Source organism: Amblyraja radiata, chromosome 24 (genome assembly GCF_010909765.2).
Source record: "Amblyraja radiata isolate CabotCenter1 chromosome 24, sAmbRad1.1.pri, whole genome shotgun sequence".
NCBI lineage: Eukaryota > Metazoa > Chordata > Chondrichthyes > Rajiformes > Rajidae > Amblyraja > Amblyraja radiata.
In genome coordinates this window covers 9,473,185-9,488,772 of record NC_045979.1, presented here as the reverse complement: position 1 = coordinate 9,488,772, position 15,588 = coordinate 9,473,185, and the positions used below count along the sequence as shown (strand labels likewise).

Genomic DNA, 15,588 nt, shown 5'->3' with positions numbered 1-15,588 from the left:
GCAACTTGGTGATACTTTTTGCAGTGCCTTGATTTGCCAACTGTAGGAGACGGAAGAATAAAGGCGGGCAAGAATCGCTGCTGCCTGGTAGACCATGTACTGACGGTGAGGTCTCAGTCTTCAAAATTTTCTCAATCAACTAAAACCTGGCACATCAGTGTCTGCCTTTGCTTCGAGGTGCCTCCAAAGAAACGAGAAATTGTCCAAATTTTCTAGAGTCTTGTCATGAACCTTAATTCACAGAGGGCAGTGTTGTGCAATGGAGGTAGGTTAGTAGAGACCTCAATTTTCTTTATTTGAACATAATTTTTTTATAACAAGAAGCTCCTTTGGATTCAAAGCAAATTCTCTATCCTGTTCTTTGGATCAATGTTTACCCGTTTTCTGTTCGGGGAACGTGTATGATTTTTCAAACTATTGCAGCACCTGTCTGCATATTCTTCTCTCAAACACTTATGCCCATGTATAGAAAATATTATTTGCAAGTTCACAAGGCTAATGTTTTGGCAGTAGGGGGCTGGTGGTCGTTAAGGTATAAGGGAATAACGAGTAGGTGAGAAAATAGAGATGCCTAATATAATGAAAACAAATTCTGCAAATTCCGAATTGGCTAATTTTACCTAGTTTTTAATGTATGAAGCAGATCCTACATTCCTTAGTACTCATAGGCAATCATTTTGGATACTAAAGGAAATAAAGCACCAGTCACACTAGTGCCAGAGATTGCGGCTTCATTTTTCCTATTTACACAAGAGACTGCAGATGCTGGAATCTTGAGAAATAAACAAAGTGCTGGAAGAACTCAGCATGTCAGGTAGCACTGTGGAGCGAACAGATAGACAACATTTCGTGTCGGGATCCTTCACCAGTCTGAAGATGTGTCTGGACGAGAAGCATCGTCTGTCCAATCTCTCCACAGATGCTACCTGAATTTCCGAGTTCCTCAAGCACTTTTATGCTCACATTTGCTGTGACTGATTCCCACCTACACACTGGGACCAGTTCAAACTGATTGCAAATGTCCTCAATCTATGGACTAACTATTAGAACAAAAGACAACATTGTATGCATATAGGGAGGCTTTGACTTTAGTTTCTTTTGTGCTCGTCCCTTCCCAATGGATTTGGCAAAAGTTTGATAAAACACATAAACAAGAAAGAGAGAGGCCATCCTTGTCTACAGATTTGGTCAGGAAGCTTTCTGTTTCCTACCTGTTAATCTGGATTGCTCTCCTGATGTATGTGCAGAATACTCATATCTAATTATGAATTCCTTGTCCAAAGAGTGTGGCCATTCCGTATGTGAGCAATATTCTGTCAAAAGCCTTCTCCCGGTCAATAAATGTGTCCCAACTCCTCTCCCGCATATGCATTATTATATCCCCAAGAGATGCATAGCTGTAAAGAGGTATTTCTACACAGCATGGTGGAGCTCTGGACTGGCGAAACCACCTGGTTCAGGACATGCTGGACTCGATTGGCGATGGCCTTGGATTTTATAATCAACATTTAATAGTAAAATGGATTGCCAATTTCTTATTTCTTCCCTCTTCCCCGTGCTTTGGTCATATTTATTACTCACTGAGTGAGCATCCTAGAACTTATTCCAGAGGATATTTTGAAGGCGGAGATTGACAGATTCTTGATTAGTACGGGTGTCAGGGGTTATAGGGAGAAGGCAGGAGAATAGGGTTGAGAGGGAAAGATAGATCACGGAGTAGATGTGATGGGCCGAATGGCCTAATTCTGCTCGATAACTTACGAACAGATGATCTGACTTTCATGAGACTATTCTGTGTGGGCTCTTGCTGTGGGCATGCTGGCCACCTTAAGGCGATGTGTAGGAGAGAACTGCAGATGCTGGTTTACACCGTGAATAGACGCCAAAGGCTGGAGTAACGGCGGGACAGGCAGCATCTCTGAAGAGGAGGAATGGGAACGTTTCGGGTCTAGACCTTTCTTCAGACTTCAAGGCAGAGTGTAATTTTGAGTTTGCGATCTCTCCGCCAGGTTTGTCCTTTCCTCCCACCCATCGGCCGGGCCCTGACGAAGCGTCTCCATGGAGCTGGACAAGGAGCCGAAGTTTAAACCGGCTGCGCTGTCCCCGGCGGGACCCGCCGAGCCGCCGATGGCCGGGGAAGTGGCGGGGACTCCGGCCGCCGCCTCGGGAAAAGCCGAGGCCTCGGTGGAAGAGGCGGGCCCGGCGGCGGGCGGCGGGAGCCAGGCCGATGGGGAGAGCGCGGACAAAGCGGCCGAGCCGCGGGACGGTGGCGGCGGCGAGGAAGAGGATGACGAGGAGCAGCAGGCCAAGAAACTGCAGGTCGAGCCGCCCCGGGACAAGAAGGACAAGAAGCAGAGAGTGGACGAAGATGAAATCCAGAAGATGCAGTGAGTGTGCGCGGCGCGGAGCGGCCTTAGCAACAAGTGTCCTAGCAACCGGCCTCTGGGCTGTGGAGATAGGATGTCAATGTGGACCTCTGCCTCACCTGGAAGGGCCGCTGGGCTGAGGCTGAGGCTGAGGAGGTCCATTCAGTCTCACCTGGGGTCCCACGGTGGATGTGTAGGAGGAGGTGTAAGGACAGAGTCAGGAGTGTTTTATTAGTATCTGCACCGGGACCCGAGCATTGAAATTCTTAAGATAGACACAAAATGGTACTGGAGTTACTGGTGGTAGGTGTATGGAACGAGCTGCTGGAGGAGGTAGTTGAGGCAGGTACTATTGCAATGTTTAAGAAACATTTAGACAGTTTCATGGTTAGGACAGGTTTAGAGGGATATGGGTCAAATGCAGGCAGATGGGACATGCAGATGGGACATGTTGGCCGGTGTGGGCTAGTTGGGCTGTAGGGCCTGTTTTCACACTGTAAGACTCTATGACTATAACTCAGTAGGGTCAGGCAGCATCCCTGGAGAATAGTGGATGTTTTGGGTCGAAACCTTTCTTCAGACCCGTCGAAATACCTGGGAATGATTCAATGAGGGCTTTGAAGAAGGGTCTCGACCCGAAATGTCAACTCCATCCAAAACGTCACCTATTCCTTTTCTCCAGAGATGCTGCCTGACCCATTGAGCTACTCCAACATTTTGTGTATCTTCAGTGTAAACCAGCATCTGCAGTTTCTTCCTGCACAATAAAATTCTTACTTGCTGTAGCTTTACAGGTACATTAATACACTAACGCAGCAAACAAACACACTAAAGAATAATACAATAAATTATCACTAATAGTGCAAGCCCAGAACATAGTCCAACCAAAACAAAAGCCATGTTAGTTTAGTGCTAATGTAGAGATGTGCAGAGTAGAGAGTTACAGTGCCCTCTATAACGTTTGGGACAAAGACCCATCATTTATTTATTTACCTCTGTACTCCACAATTTGAGATTTGTAATGGAACAAAATCACATGTTGATAAAGTGCACATCGTCAGATTTTATTAAAGGGCATTTTTATACATTTTGGTTTCACCATGTAGAAATTACAGCAGTGTTTATACATAGTCCCCCCATTTCAGGGCACCACCTACAATACCACAGACCTTTTCGTCATTTGCAAACTTTTGTGTCATCTGAGGGTAGTTCGAGATCCTGATGGTTGACAGGGCAGAAGCTGTTCTTGGAGCTGGAGGTAATGCTGCTCTGGCTGGAGACACACCAAGGCAGCATGACAGCAGTGGATGGACACAGGTATTTCAGCCGAAATACTGTCTAATCTGGAATTTTAGCAAACTAACCCGAGACTTGAATTCTGTCTTTCTCTTCACGACCTGTTGAATGTTTTCAGTATTTTCTGTTTACATTTTAATTGGGAACCTTGTCCAATCAAAGTTCAAGTCCAACTTGAACTTTGCCAGTAATTTACACCAGATGGGTTCTGTGCCCAAGGCAAGCCTACAAAAATATTTATTAGCATTATCCTGCCTTATGCTTGTATGTGGGGCACTATTTCAACATATTGCAAATGTCCTTCTGTCGGTAGTGCAGTCAAAGTAGCTCCATATTAAATACTTGTCAATGGTTCATTGTTTCCTGCAAATTACAAACCCACTGACTCCAACAACTATCTTGACTGCACTTCTTCCCACCCTGCTTCCTGCAAAGACTCTGTCCTCTACTCCCAATTCCTTCATCTACGTCTCATCTGTGCCCAAGATAAGATGTTCCATACCAGGACATCTGAGATGACCTCATTCTTTAGGGAACGGGGGTTCTCCTCTCCCATCATAGATGAGACCCTTACTTGTGTCTCCTCCGTAGCTCTGCCCTTGCTGCCCTTGCTCCCCCTCCTCATAGTCGCAAGAGCCAGTCCTTACCTTCCACCCCATCAGCCATCGCATACAACACATAATCCTGCTAAATTTCCGCCACCTCCAACGGGATCCCACCACATTTTCTCATCTCCACCCATGTCCGCCTTCCGCAGAGACCTTCCCCTCCCTGGTTAACTCACCCCTTCCGACCCAAATCACCCCCTCCCCAGGTATCTTCCCCTGCAACCGCAGAAGATGCAACACCTGTCCCTATACCTCCTCCCTCTACTCTGTCCAGGGACCCCGACAGTCCTTTTAGGTCAGGCAGAGGTTCACTTGCACCTCCTCCAACCTCATCTACTGTATCCGTTGTTCAAGATGTGGACTCTTATACATTGGTGAGACCAAAGGTAGACTGGGCGATCATTTCGTGGAACACCTTCGCTCAGCCCACCACCCAACTCTCCCGGTTGCTGGACACTTTAATTCTCCATCCCATTGCTCCACAGACCTTGTGTGTAGGAAGGAACTGCAGATGCTGGTTTAAACCGAAGATAGACACAAAATGCTGGAGTAAATCAACGGGACACGCAGCATCTCTGGAGAGAAGGTCTGAAGAAGGGTCTCAAAACGTCACCCATTCCTTCTCTCCAGAGATGCTGCCTGTCACGCTGAGTTACTCCAGCATTTTGTGTCTACCTACACAAATCTTTCTGTCCTAGGTCTCCTCTATTGCCAGAGTGAGGCGAAACGCAAATTGGAGGAACAGCATATCATATTTTGCTTGGGCAGCTTACAGCCCAATGATATGAATTTTGATTTCTCACTTCAGGTAGCCCCGGCCTTCCCTCTCTCTCTATCCCTCCCCCAACCGTCGCACTACAAACAGCTAACAAGGGCCTGTCTCCTTTATCTTTGTTACTTTTTTGAATATCTTTTATTGTTCTTTATCTCTCTACATCATCGTCTATATCTCTCGTTTCCCTTATCCCTAACCAGTCTGAAGAAGGATCTTGACCTGAAATGTCACCCATTCCTTCTCTTCAGAGATGCTGCCTGTCCCAGAGTTATTCCAGCTTTTTGTGACTATCAATGGTTCAATGATTCACTGTTTCAATGGTGATTTATTTATCACATGTGCAACTGCACAGTGAAATTCTTTTTGCATATTTACACATGTGGGCGTCAACATATTTTGGTGGCATTTCTAAAGTCTAAAGTCCAGTCTGCCTATTGCTGTAATTCCTTTGTTATTTGCTTTCATCATACTGTCAGATATGTCTATAGTGCCCTAACAAACAGCTCTAATGATCAACAAAGAAGAAATTGTCTAAGCTCAAAGTTTCTGGTTTAAGTTGGAATTAATTTCCAGAAATCAATTGTGGTAAAATCACAAGTTGAATTGATTTTGAGCTGAAGGTTCCAAAAATTAAAATAAATGTTCTGTCAAACGAAATCATTGGTAGGAATTCTCCATGAGGAGCTAAATTAGAATTGTAATATTGGGTGTGGAGTGATTCAGGAAATTAGCAGTGTGTGTAACATGTGAGAACATAGTGGATTAGAAATAATGTGGAAAAACCTGAGAGCATCGACTTACGTTCACACAACAGAAGGGCAGAGTATTTGTCAAATGGTGAGAGATTTGTGTCATGTTGGTGTGCAAGGCATTTCAATATGCTTGTAAATATCACTAAAGCCCTATGTGCAGAAGCAGCAAACAGTTAGGAAGCAAATGGTATGTTAACTTTTGTTATGAGAGGATTTGAATACTAAAGTAAGGACATTTATTTCAATTGTACAGGGCCTTGATGGGACAGCACATGGAATATTGGAGTATTGTGTAATAGTTGTGTATCCTTATGTAAATAAGAATGTACTTGCCAAAGAGGATGGTGGATTTAAGAGAAGAAACTGAGCAGAGTGGGTCTCTAAGAATGAAGAGAGCTTTCATCAAAATTTACAAAATTCTTAAGCTGAGAAGTACAGGATGAAGGACTTTATTTCAGAATAAAGGGGTAGGCTGTTTAAGATAATGAAAACATTCTTCAGAGGGTGGCCCCCTCCCCCCTTTGGAATTCTCTCTCGTCAGCTGTTGAGGCTCAGTTATGTTACTTCAAAACTAAAGTCATAGACTATGGAGCTGCAGGAAATCAAGGTATGTTAGGATAGTGCTTGCAAATTGTGCGCACATGGAAGCTCAGCCATGATCATGATGAATGATAGAACAGGCTTGAAAGGCAAGATGGCCTATCCCTGCTAATTTTTATGTTAGCTGTTGTTTCGTCTGGCTGAAGAGGAAATTGATATTCAGGAAATCTGGCTTCATTTATGGAGGCAAATTATGTGCTTCAAGTCAGTGTTTAGGATGTCAAATGTTTGTACATTTCTTAAACTGCTCTGAATTCTTTTAAGTGAAATAAGCAGTTTGAGAGAGATGATTGGCCAGTACTGGGGGGGGGGGGGGGGGGCTAATCAGGGGTGTGCGTTAGTTAACATTGCAATACGTAGTGATTACACAGCGGAAACGGCGCATTTGGCCAAATGTTTGTGTTCCATGTAGAGAAGTTGAATCCATATGCTTTCTCTGTTTTCGGGCACTATTGACTGCTTTTCTCCCATCTGCATTATATGAATCTAACCTATTCAATAACATTAACAACATTAATCTGCTTCAATTACTACCTGATGCAGGTTATTTCAAAGGGACTGCAGAATTGTTTAATTTCTTGATGACATTACCAGAATTACCATAAACAGAATATAAATACATATGTAAATTGGTTTATCCACAAGGCAGATAATAAGTTATTTTAATAAGAAGTAGGGCAGCTCAGTTTTGTAACTAAAAATAATGGTCCTCATTTTCTTGCTCATCTTTTCGAGCTGTCATGCTGTTAAGATAAGGTTTATATTGATCCACCTTGGAAAGCTGTTGCCTTATCTGCACCAAGATGCTGCACTGTCAGATTTCACGCTTGATTTTCAGCATAGAAAAAGTGCCCACATCTTACCAGTTTTGGTGCAACTCACATTCTGCCCAACCAATTGCATTGATAGGTAGCATGGACTTAGTCCAGGAAATTACCATAGAACACTTGTCTTTTTGTTTAGGTATCCAGTTAATTTATGATGGGCACAAAAAAGACACACATTTCTGGAGTAACTCAGACAGTCAGACAGCATCCCAGGACAACAGGGATAGGTGACATTCCAGGTTGGGACACTTCTTCAGACTGATTGTAGTTTGGGGGGCGGGGAACAAAAGGAAGCTGAAAGAGAGGAGGGGCAAGACAAAGCCTGGCTGGTAATAGTTGGATACACATGGGGAGGGGTTTATCGGCAATTGGTTGGACATGGGTCAGAGATGAAAAGACAGGTGTGAGACAAAATGATCGAAGAGATGTGAATTGTGAAGCCAGAGGAAAGAAAGGAACAGCACCTCATATTCCACTTAGGTAGTTTACAATCCAGCAGCATGTACATTGAATTCTCCAATTTTATGTAACCTCCACCCCCTCCTCTCCCCCTCACATCCTTCCCATGTGCCATACCTGGACACACACATTTCTCCCTTCCCCCTTCTACATTCCAGCCTTCAGCTTCACAATTCTCAGCTCTTCAATCCTTTTGTTTCACACTTTGTCTTTTCACCTCTGGCCTTTGTCCAACCATTTGTCTACATTTGACAAAAATCCCCTCACCGATATCTGCCCATTACCTACCAGGCACCAGGCTTTGTCTTGCCACACCTCTCTTCCAGCTTTCTCCTCCCACTTCACAATTTGTCTGAAGAAGAGTCTAGACCTGAAACATCATCTAACCATGTTCTCCAGAGATGTGGCATGATCTGCGGAATTACTCCAGCACCGTGTGCTTCTTTTGTAAACCAACATCTGCAATTCCTTATTTCCACAATTTTTAAGGGCTGTTAGTTAAACCAAAAGTTCTATGCAGCAGCGTCCTCACTTTTCATGTTTGTCACACTAAAGTTTGTTTTTTAGTCCTATCTCCAAACGTGCTCCATGATTCCAATATAGAGCATTATTAAACTGTACCTACAGTCATACTGAAATTGCTGGTTAGTAGTGCAGTGTGTAGTCAGTGTGCAGTCCAATGAGTGTTCAGCAATAGAAACGGGAACTTGATTTCTTGCAAACCATGATGTTTATCAGGCCACAGCATCAAACTCTGCCAGAGCTAAGGTCAATGACATTTCAAAATGCTGATACAGTGCATGAATTGCAATAAAATACTCCATAAAACATCAACATTCATTTATTCAGCTTCTAATTCTAGTCTTGGTTTTGACTAAGGAAATGGGGAAATTAGGGCAAGAATTGCCCAATTAAGTGTGCACAATCTGCATAAAGATAACATACAAATTGTATTCATAATACAATTTTGGGTTATTTTGGGGAAAAGTTACTCATTGATCTGCACCTAATTTTGTCTTGGGGAGGAACCCGATTCAACGCTGCTGCCTCTGAACTCAAGTATTTACATTCATATTGGTTTCCTTCCGTCCATGTGGTGCTTTCAGATATCTTTAAAGCCCTGTCCCCTACGAGTCCATTCCAAGAGCTCTCCCGAGTTTAAAAAAAATCAAACTCGTGGTAAGCACGGAGAATGAACGTATCGGGTACGTCGGAGCTCGGGGGCATCTCTTAGCGGCTCGTTACGCTGACGGCAGGTAAGCATGGGAAGACTCGTGAAGATTTTTCAACATGTGGAAAAATGTCCACGAGAGCCCCGGGTACCGACGAGGGGCCATTACCATAAATCTCCGAGTTCGAATCAGGGCAAACTCGGGAGAGCTCTTGGAATGAACTCGTACCGTGGGACAGGGCTTTTACTTCAGTCAGTGGTTCTTCCAATTTTTTTCTTGGATCATACAATGTGTAGAAAAGTACTTTTTGAATGTCACTTGACCCCACCCACCCACTCCCCAATGCTCTATCAGTCCAGAATCATAGTACGTTTATAGTGTTTAACTGATTAACGTCGTACTTTTTAAATTAGCATGCAGTTTCATGCTTCCTACTTGGAGTTATTTATGATTTAATGGGAGGGAATAAATTGTGTGTGGGGGTAACAATCAAGTGGTTGCTTTGTTGTGAACAGCGTTGAGTTTTGTGAATGTTGAAGATTTTGTCTCCAGAGAATTGGAGCTGACAAATATATATACATATTTAAAGTAACTATTTCATTTTAACAGGATCCTGGTTTCGTCATTTTCAGAGGAGCAGTTAAATCGCTATGAGATGTATCGCCGCTCTGCTTTTCCCAAAGCTGCGATTAAAAGGGTTAGTTATTCTGTAATTATTCTAATGTCTGGAGTTTGTGGTAAATGACTATAATTTGTTCATTGTATTTAAATTTAAATTAAATTTATCTGCAACAATGATTTTTTTAATTAACTGGAAAAATTAGTCATTGAAACCACTCATTTAGTATTAAACTAAGTAGACAAAGTTTCAGCCAATCAATGCTGCAACGTCTCAGTTTTCTGAGATATTTTTTTGGTCAATTAATTTAAAAAATACTTCAAAAAATACTACATTGGGGTTGAGGATGGGGAGGTGGGTTCATTAAATGAGTACTTTGTATCTCACATAACCCTGACTCTAAGCACAAATTCCACCTTCTTCCTTGTAACACTCTTTTTTAATGTACATATAAAAAGTTTTGAGGTTTTCTTTAATTCAATTAGCCAATGCTATTTCATGACCCCTTTTGGCCCACTAGAGTTCTTTCCTCTATACTTTATATTTTGAATGCCCTGTCTGCTGAGCAAGCACTTCTATTGATACTTGTGCAATGATACTCCATTAAACAATGTAATATACAGCCTTCAGTATTTTGAGTGACAAAAATAAACTTGCTGTTAAAATAATCTTTAAATTTGAACATCAGAGGGGAAAATAATTTTGTTATTGCTAGTCTGAAACTTTCGAGTCCCTAAATGCCCTTTCCCTCATTGCCACATTTGTCTTAATAACATGATTCTTTAACATTGTCTTTATAACATGAGGTTTCTTAGGAACAGAACGATCATATTATAGCAGAATGACCTGTACTGTGTTATTTGTGATTTTCTCCTCTGCTCTCTTTCAGCTGATTCAGTCAATCACTGGCTGCTCAGTGTCGCAGAACGTAGTGATTGCCATGTCGGGTATATCAAAAGTCTTTGTGGGTGAAGTGATGGAAGAAGGTAAGTGTTCAGTGATAATCAAAGTAGAGGTGGGAACATCAAATTCACAAATCAGAGTACAGTAAACCCTCGTTATAATGGCCCATAGGGGGAGGGGTGGTGTCCGTTATTGCTGATTGTCTGCTATAATTGTGTGTAGTTGAAACAAAAGAACTACAGACGATGGTTAATACGCAAAAGGACACAGTGCTGGAGTAACTCAGCGGGTGGGAGAGCATCTCTGGAGATCATTGCTTGGTGACGTCAGGAGCAGTCTTCAGACTGATTCAGTCTGCTGAGTTACCTCAGCACCCAGTGTCATTTCAGCTGAAAACTAACCGTTGATGGTGCTGGTCTGCACCAGGGAGCTCCACCCCATCAGTTACATTAGAGTGTGGCGACATGCCCGCCGCAGAGGCCCCCGGCCATCAGTTCTCCCCTCAGTCCACCGCCAATGACCAGCTGCAGCCGGCCATTGCGGGCCCCTTCCCCCCAGCCCCCGGCCCATCCCCCACAGCCGCGTCCTGTTGTTGACGGCGAATTGAGGGAGGTGCTGACTGTCCTCCAATGTGCAGGACGTCGGCAACTCTGGGGGAAAAGAAGGCAGCGGTGGATGGGGGAGAAAGAGGCCAGGTAAACAGAGCGATGGGAGACAGAGGAGGCAGCAGCAGTGAAGAAGAAGGGGGAGGGCGAGTGGACAAAGTGACGGGGGTAGGAGGAGGCAGCAGGGGAGCGGCTGGTGAGAAGGGAGGGAGCCGTACGGTGACCAAGCAGATCCCCACCGTGGCAGTGGCCCGAAGAAAGCGCTGTCTGGGGATACGACATGAGCCGCAACAGCCAAACTAAATGGTTCAAGCGATGGGTGAAGAAGGGCTCGCTGGTGCACCTTGCGAGCCGGGGTTGGTACCAGAAGCGGGGGCGGCACCGGCATGTTCATCCGCTATAACCGTAATCTGTTATGAAAGGGTCCATTAAGTCGAAGGTCCACTGTACTTCAGAAAACTGTAGACGTTAAGCTACATTTAATATGAATTGAACTCTGCCATGAATCTAGTAATGAACATTCCCTTATTTGGTCATAGATAATTATTGAAATAAGAAATATTTCCATGCTATCAAAATCTAGAACAGAATTTACTTTTAAAAAGGTGCGTCAGATATGATGTTATTGTTAGTTATTTGAAGTGATATGGGTTGCAATAGCCACAGTTTTGCTGTGTTATCTTCTATTACTCTTCATTGCTTATCTGGTGGTTTTCACAGAAGAGCAATAACTGAACAGAAAATGTGGAAGATATTTATATGTTAGCCAAAGTAGTGATTTAGTTACCAAGTATTTAAGATGATTTTTCAGTCGAAGTGAAACACACATTTATGAATGTCCCTAATTTGGTCATGTAAACTTTGCGATGTTGCCCTACGAATAAGTGGGGAAAAAGTTCACAATTGTTCCCGGTTAAAGGTAGCAATTAAGATCTGCTTGTGTTACAGGGAAAACACTAGAGGTTTTGTGTTCGTTTTCTAATCATTTTAAAGTGGGTATGAAGAATAGGTCAGGTCCACCAGTTAAGGAACAAGGCCGGTTTTGAAGGCATCAGACAGGAACTTAGGTTTATTTTTGTTACTGCAGAAGGAGAGTGTTTGCAGGTGAGGGGATGGCTGGCAAGTTGGTGCCTTTCAAAAGTGAGGTTGGTAGAGGACAGGGGCAGCATGTTCCTGTTGGGGTGAAGAGCAAGACTGGCAAGTTCGGAGAATCCTGGTTGATGAGAGATGTTGAAGCTGGGCAGAAAAAAAGGCATCCATCTGTTTTAGGCATTTGGGATCAAGCAAATCCCTCCACAAGTCCAAGAAGTGTAGGGGACACAAGGCAATCAGAAATGCAGAAAGAGACAATGAAATGGTGCAAGGAGGCAAGAAAAATGAAAACCTGAAGAGATTCCAGAGTAAATGAGAAGCTAGAGAGAATAGATCCCCTTAATGGCTACAGAGAAGCGGGAGACATTAAATGAATACTTCTCATCTAATTTTACTGAGATCAAGGAAGCTAAAGAATTGAGGCAAAGGAGTTGTGACGTCTTCGATCAGATACGATATTACCAAAGAGGTATTAGTGGTTTTAAAGCAAATTAAGATGAATATATCCCCAGGACCTGACCAAGTACATCCTTGGACCATGTGGCAAGCTAGGGAGGAAATAGTAGGGGTCTTTGAAGAGATATTTGCATCATCTTGAGCCACAAGTGATGTTCTGGAGAATGGCTAATACTGTACCATTATTTAAAGAGGACAAGGCAGAGAACTGAAGGCCAGTGAGCCTGATGTTACAGGTGGGAAAACTGTTGGAAGGGACTCTTAGGAACAAGATCTAACAGCAATTTGAGAGGTACAAATTGATTTAGGGATAGTCAGCATGGTTTTATGCGTGGAAAATGATGTCTCATAAATCTGTTGGAATTTTTGAAGAGGTTATCAAAAGGATTGATGAGGGCAAGGCAGTGAACATTGTGAAAAACCTTACTAATGTCCAATAAGACAAAGTTCATAGGAGCAGAATTAGGCCATTTGGCCCATCAAGTCTAGTCCGCCATTCAATCAAGGCTAATCTATCTTTCTCTCTCAACCCCTTTCTTCTGCCTTGTCCATTTCTTCCCACATCCCAACAACGTGCAGGCTGAGGTTGATTTACCTCTGTAGATTGCCCCTAATGTGTAAGGAGCAAATGAGAAATTGGAATAATATAGACTTGATGTGAATGGATGATCACTGGTCAGCATGGACTCGGTGGGCCAAGGACTCATTTCATACTGTATCTCAAACTAAAACTAACCACCCATTCCCATTTCTACACACATCTCATCCCCTCTTTCGCATCGTCCATATTATTAGTTCTGTATAACCTATTATCATCTGATTTTACTACTTCAAGAGCCTCAATTACTGTGACAGTCAAAATTGGACTGCAACTGTAAATGCATGTGTTCCTAATTAAATGCAGTGAGGCCGTTCTCAGAAAATCAAAAATTGAGGATCTTTGATTTGCTAATGGCATTGTCTCAATACATTTCTAGAAAACAAAAACAAAGATTATTTTTTAAAGATATCAATTATGAAGTGGTGTTTCTAATTTATGCAGTATTGAATTTATAAATAATGAATCTATGTTAGCATATTTTCTATGCTGCTTCAAGCATTTGTTTTTAATACTTCTGTTCTTGTTGAGAAGCTGTGGATCATATCTTTGTCCTTAATTCAGTTGTGCTGTTTGTTTTTTTCCAAATGCAAGCTCTCGATGTCTGTGATAAATGGGGAGAAACACCACCATTGCTGCCAAAACACATGCGAGAAGCAGTACGACGGCTGAAATTGCGCGGACAAATCCCAAATACAAAGTACAAGAAGGTGTCATTCCATTAACAAGAAACCAGCACAAGTGACTGTTTAGACTCTGAACCAAAACTGAACTCTGAACTAAGTGCATCAGTGAGTTCAATGTTGTCCTTTGTGAATTGTGTTGAGTCTCCAACCAGGTTTGTATTTTTTACAAATTGAAGATGTTCAGATTCTGGGAGAATATAGATCCTCTGAAGGAGATTGAAGTTTTGCAAATCTGTTTAATTTGGTAAACCACATAACATCCACATTTTTTGGTTTTACTGAATGAGCAAAAACCCTTATGAAATGTTTTTGTCCAATCATGGGCGCTTTGCTCTACTTTGACAAGGCAGCTTGGTGGAGAGATATTATTATGAGACTACTTGACATTCTGCTCCAGAATTGCACAGCTAAAAATTGTGAATACTATATTCTGCAGATACGACTATAAATAAAGCTTGGACAGTTCAGATTAAAGTTTATATTATGCATTTGAATATACTTTGCAAATTATTTATGTTCTTCAGCAATGAATTATTGAAAGTAACAATAACAAGCCAAATCGGATTGTTCTGAATGTAGCAAAAATGATACACTCTATAATACGGAAAGAACCATAAAGATCTTAATGCAGATTTTTCTGATTTATTGACCAAAGTGTAAGATGTTAACCTGGACCAGACTGCCCCACTTCTGAATGTGCATTGTTGGGGCTGGATGCAGAGGGCTCCTTTCAATCATCCACCACATACCGAGTCCAGTAATTTGGTCCAACCAGCAAAGCTGAGGACAGGGCTGTGCACCTGTAGATTAGTTTACGTCAAGTATCTTTCAACATTAAAAAAGTTATTTTAGCTTCAGTAGAATTAACCTTTATTGTGTTTCACACGGGGAGAACGTACAAACTGTCCAGACAGCATCCGTAGTCAATCGAACCCAGGTCTCCGGCACTGCAAGTGTTGTAAGACAGCAACTCTACCGTTGCACCATGGTGCTGTCCAGTCTTTAGATACGGTACCCACCAAATGCAGAGAAGTCTAAAAGATGCCACCGTTAGAATAGGAAAACATTAATTGTTTCAATAGACAATAATAGACAATAGCTGCAGCAGTGGGCCCTTCGAGCCAGCACCGCCATTCAATGTGATCATGGCTGATCATCCCCAATCAGTACCCCGTTACTGCCTTTTCCCCATATCCCCTGACTCTGCTATCTTTAAGAGCCCTATCCAGCTCTCTCTTGAAAGCATCCAGAGAACCTGCCTCCACCGTGCTCTGAGGCAGAGAATTCCACACACTCACAACACAGAGAATTCCACACACTCAGTTACAACTACTGACAAAATATTAATTGTCTGGCTGATTTTTTCCACTGATGGACAGCCAGCTTTATAAATGGAGAGTTAAATGGGGGAACATCAGTATTTGGTAGGGACAGGTTATTGTTCTTTGTAAACAATGTTATGGATCTAACTGAAAGTTTGTTATTGACACTAATATTCAAGAAGTTATCTTAAAAATAATTTCCTCTCACCCTCCCTTCCCCCCCAAATACAGTCAAAGATATGAATCTCCACTAATTAACTGGTCTAATAAACTGCTGTTGTCATGCTAACACGGACTTCAAAGCTGTAGTGCAAGAGTACGTCTGAGTAGATGTTTAACCATGTGTTTAAATTAGTAATATGGCAAGTGCATGTTACCTTCAGAGTAGGTTCCCAAATACTACTTCCAGATAGTTTAATGGATTATACACGACTCTTTATTGCAAAATATAC

The 15,588-nt window shown here is 42.5% G+C and overlaps 1 protein-coding gene across 1 annotated transcript; it reads left to right on the top strand.

Moving 5' to 3' along the window:
* Positions 1-2,029: 2,029 nt before the first annotated feature.
* taf11 (TATA-box binding protein associated factor 11) lies at positions 2,030-14,304 on the top strand. Its single transcript, XM_033042377.1, has 4 exons — positions 2,030-2,387; positions 9,465-9,552; positions 10,364-10,460; positions 13,723-14,304. Exons 1-4 carry the CDS (start codon positions 2,059-2,061, stop codon positions 13,851-13,853), a joined length of 645 nt encoding a protein of 214 aa, XP_032898268.1. The 5' UTR covers positions 2,030-2,058; the 3' UTR covers positions 13,854-14,304.
* The last annotated feature ends 1,284 nt before the right edge of the window (positions 14,305-15,588 follow it).

Coding starts and splice junctions, on each gene's coding strand:
- taf11 (XM_033042377.1), top strand. CDS start 2,059: ATGGAGCTGGACAAGGAGCCGAAGTTTAAACCGGCTGCGCTGTCCCCG. Junction 2,388..9,464: donor GATGAAATCCAGAAGATGCA/GTGAGTGTGCGC, acceptor TCATTTTAACAG/GATCCTGGTTTCGTCATTTT. Junction 10,461..13,722: donor GGGTGAAGTGATGGAAGAAG/GTAAGTGTTCAG, acceptor TCCAAATGCAAG/CTCTCGATGTCTGTGATAAA.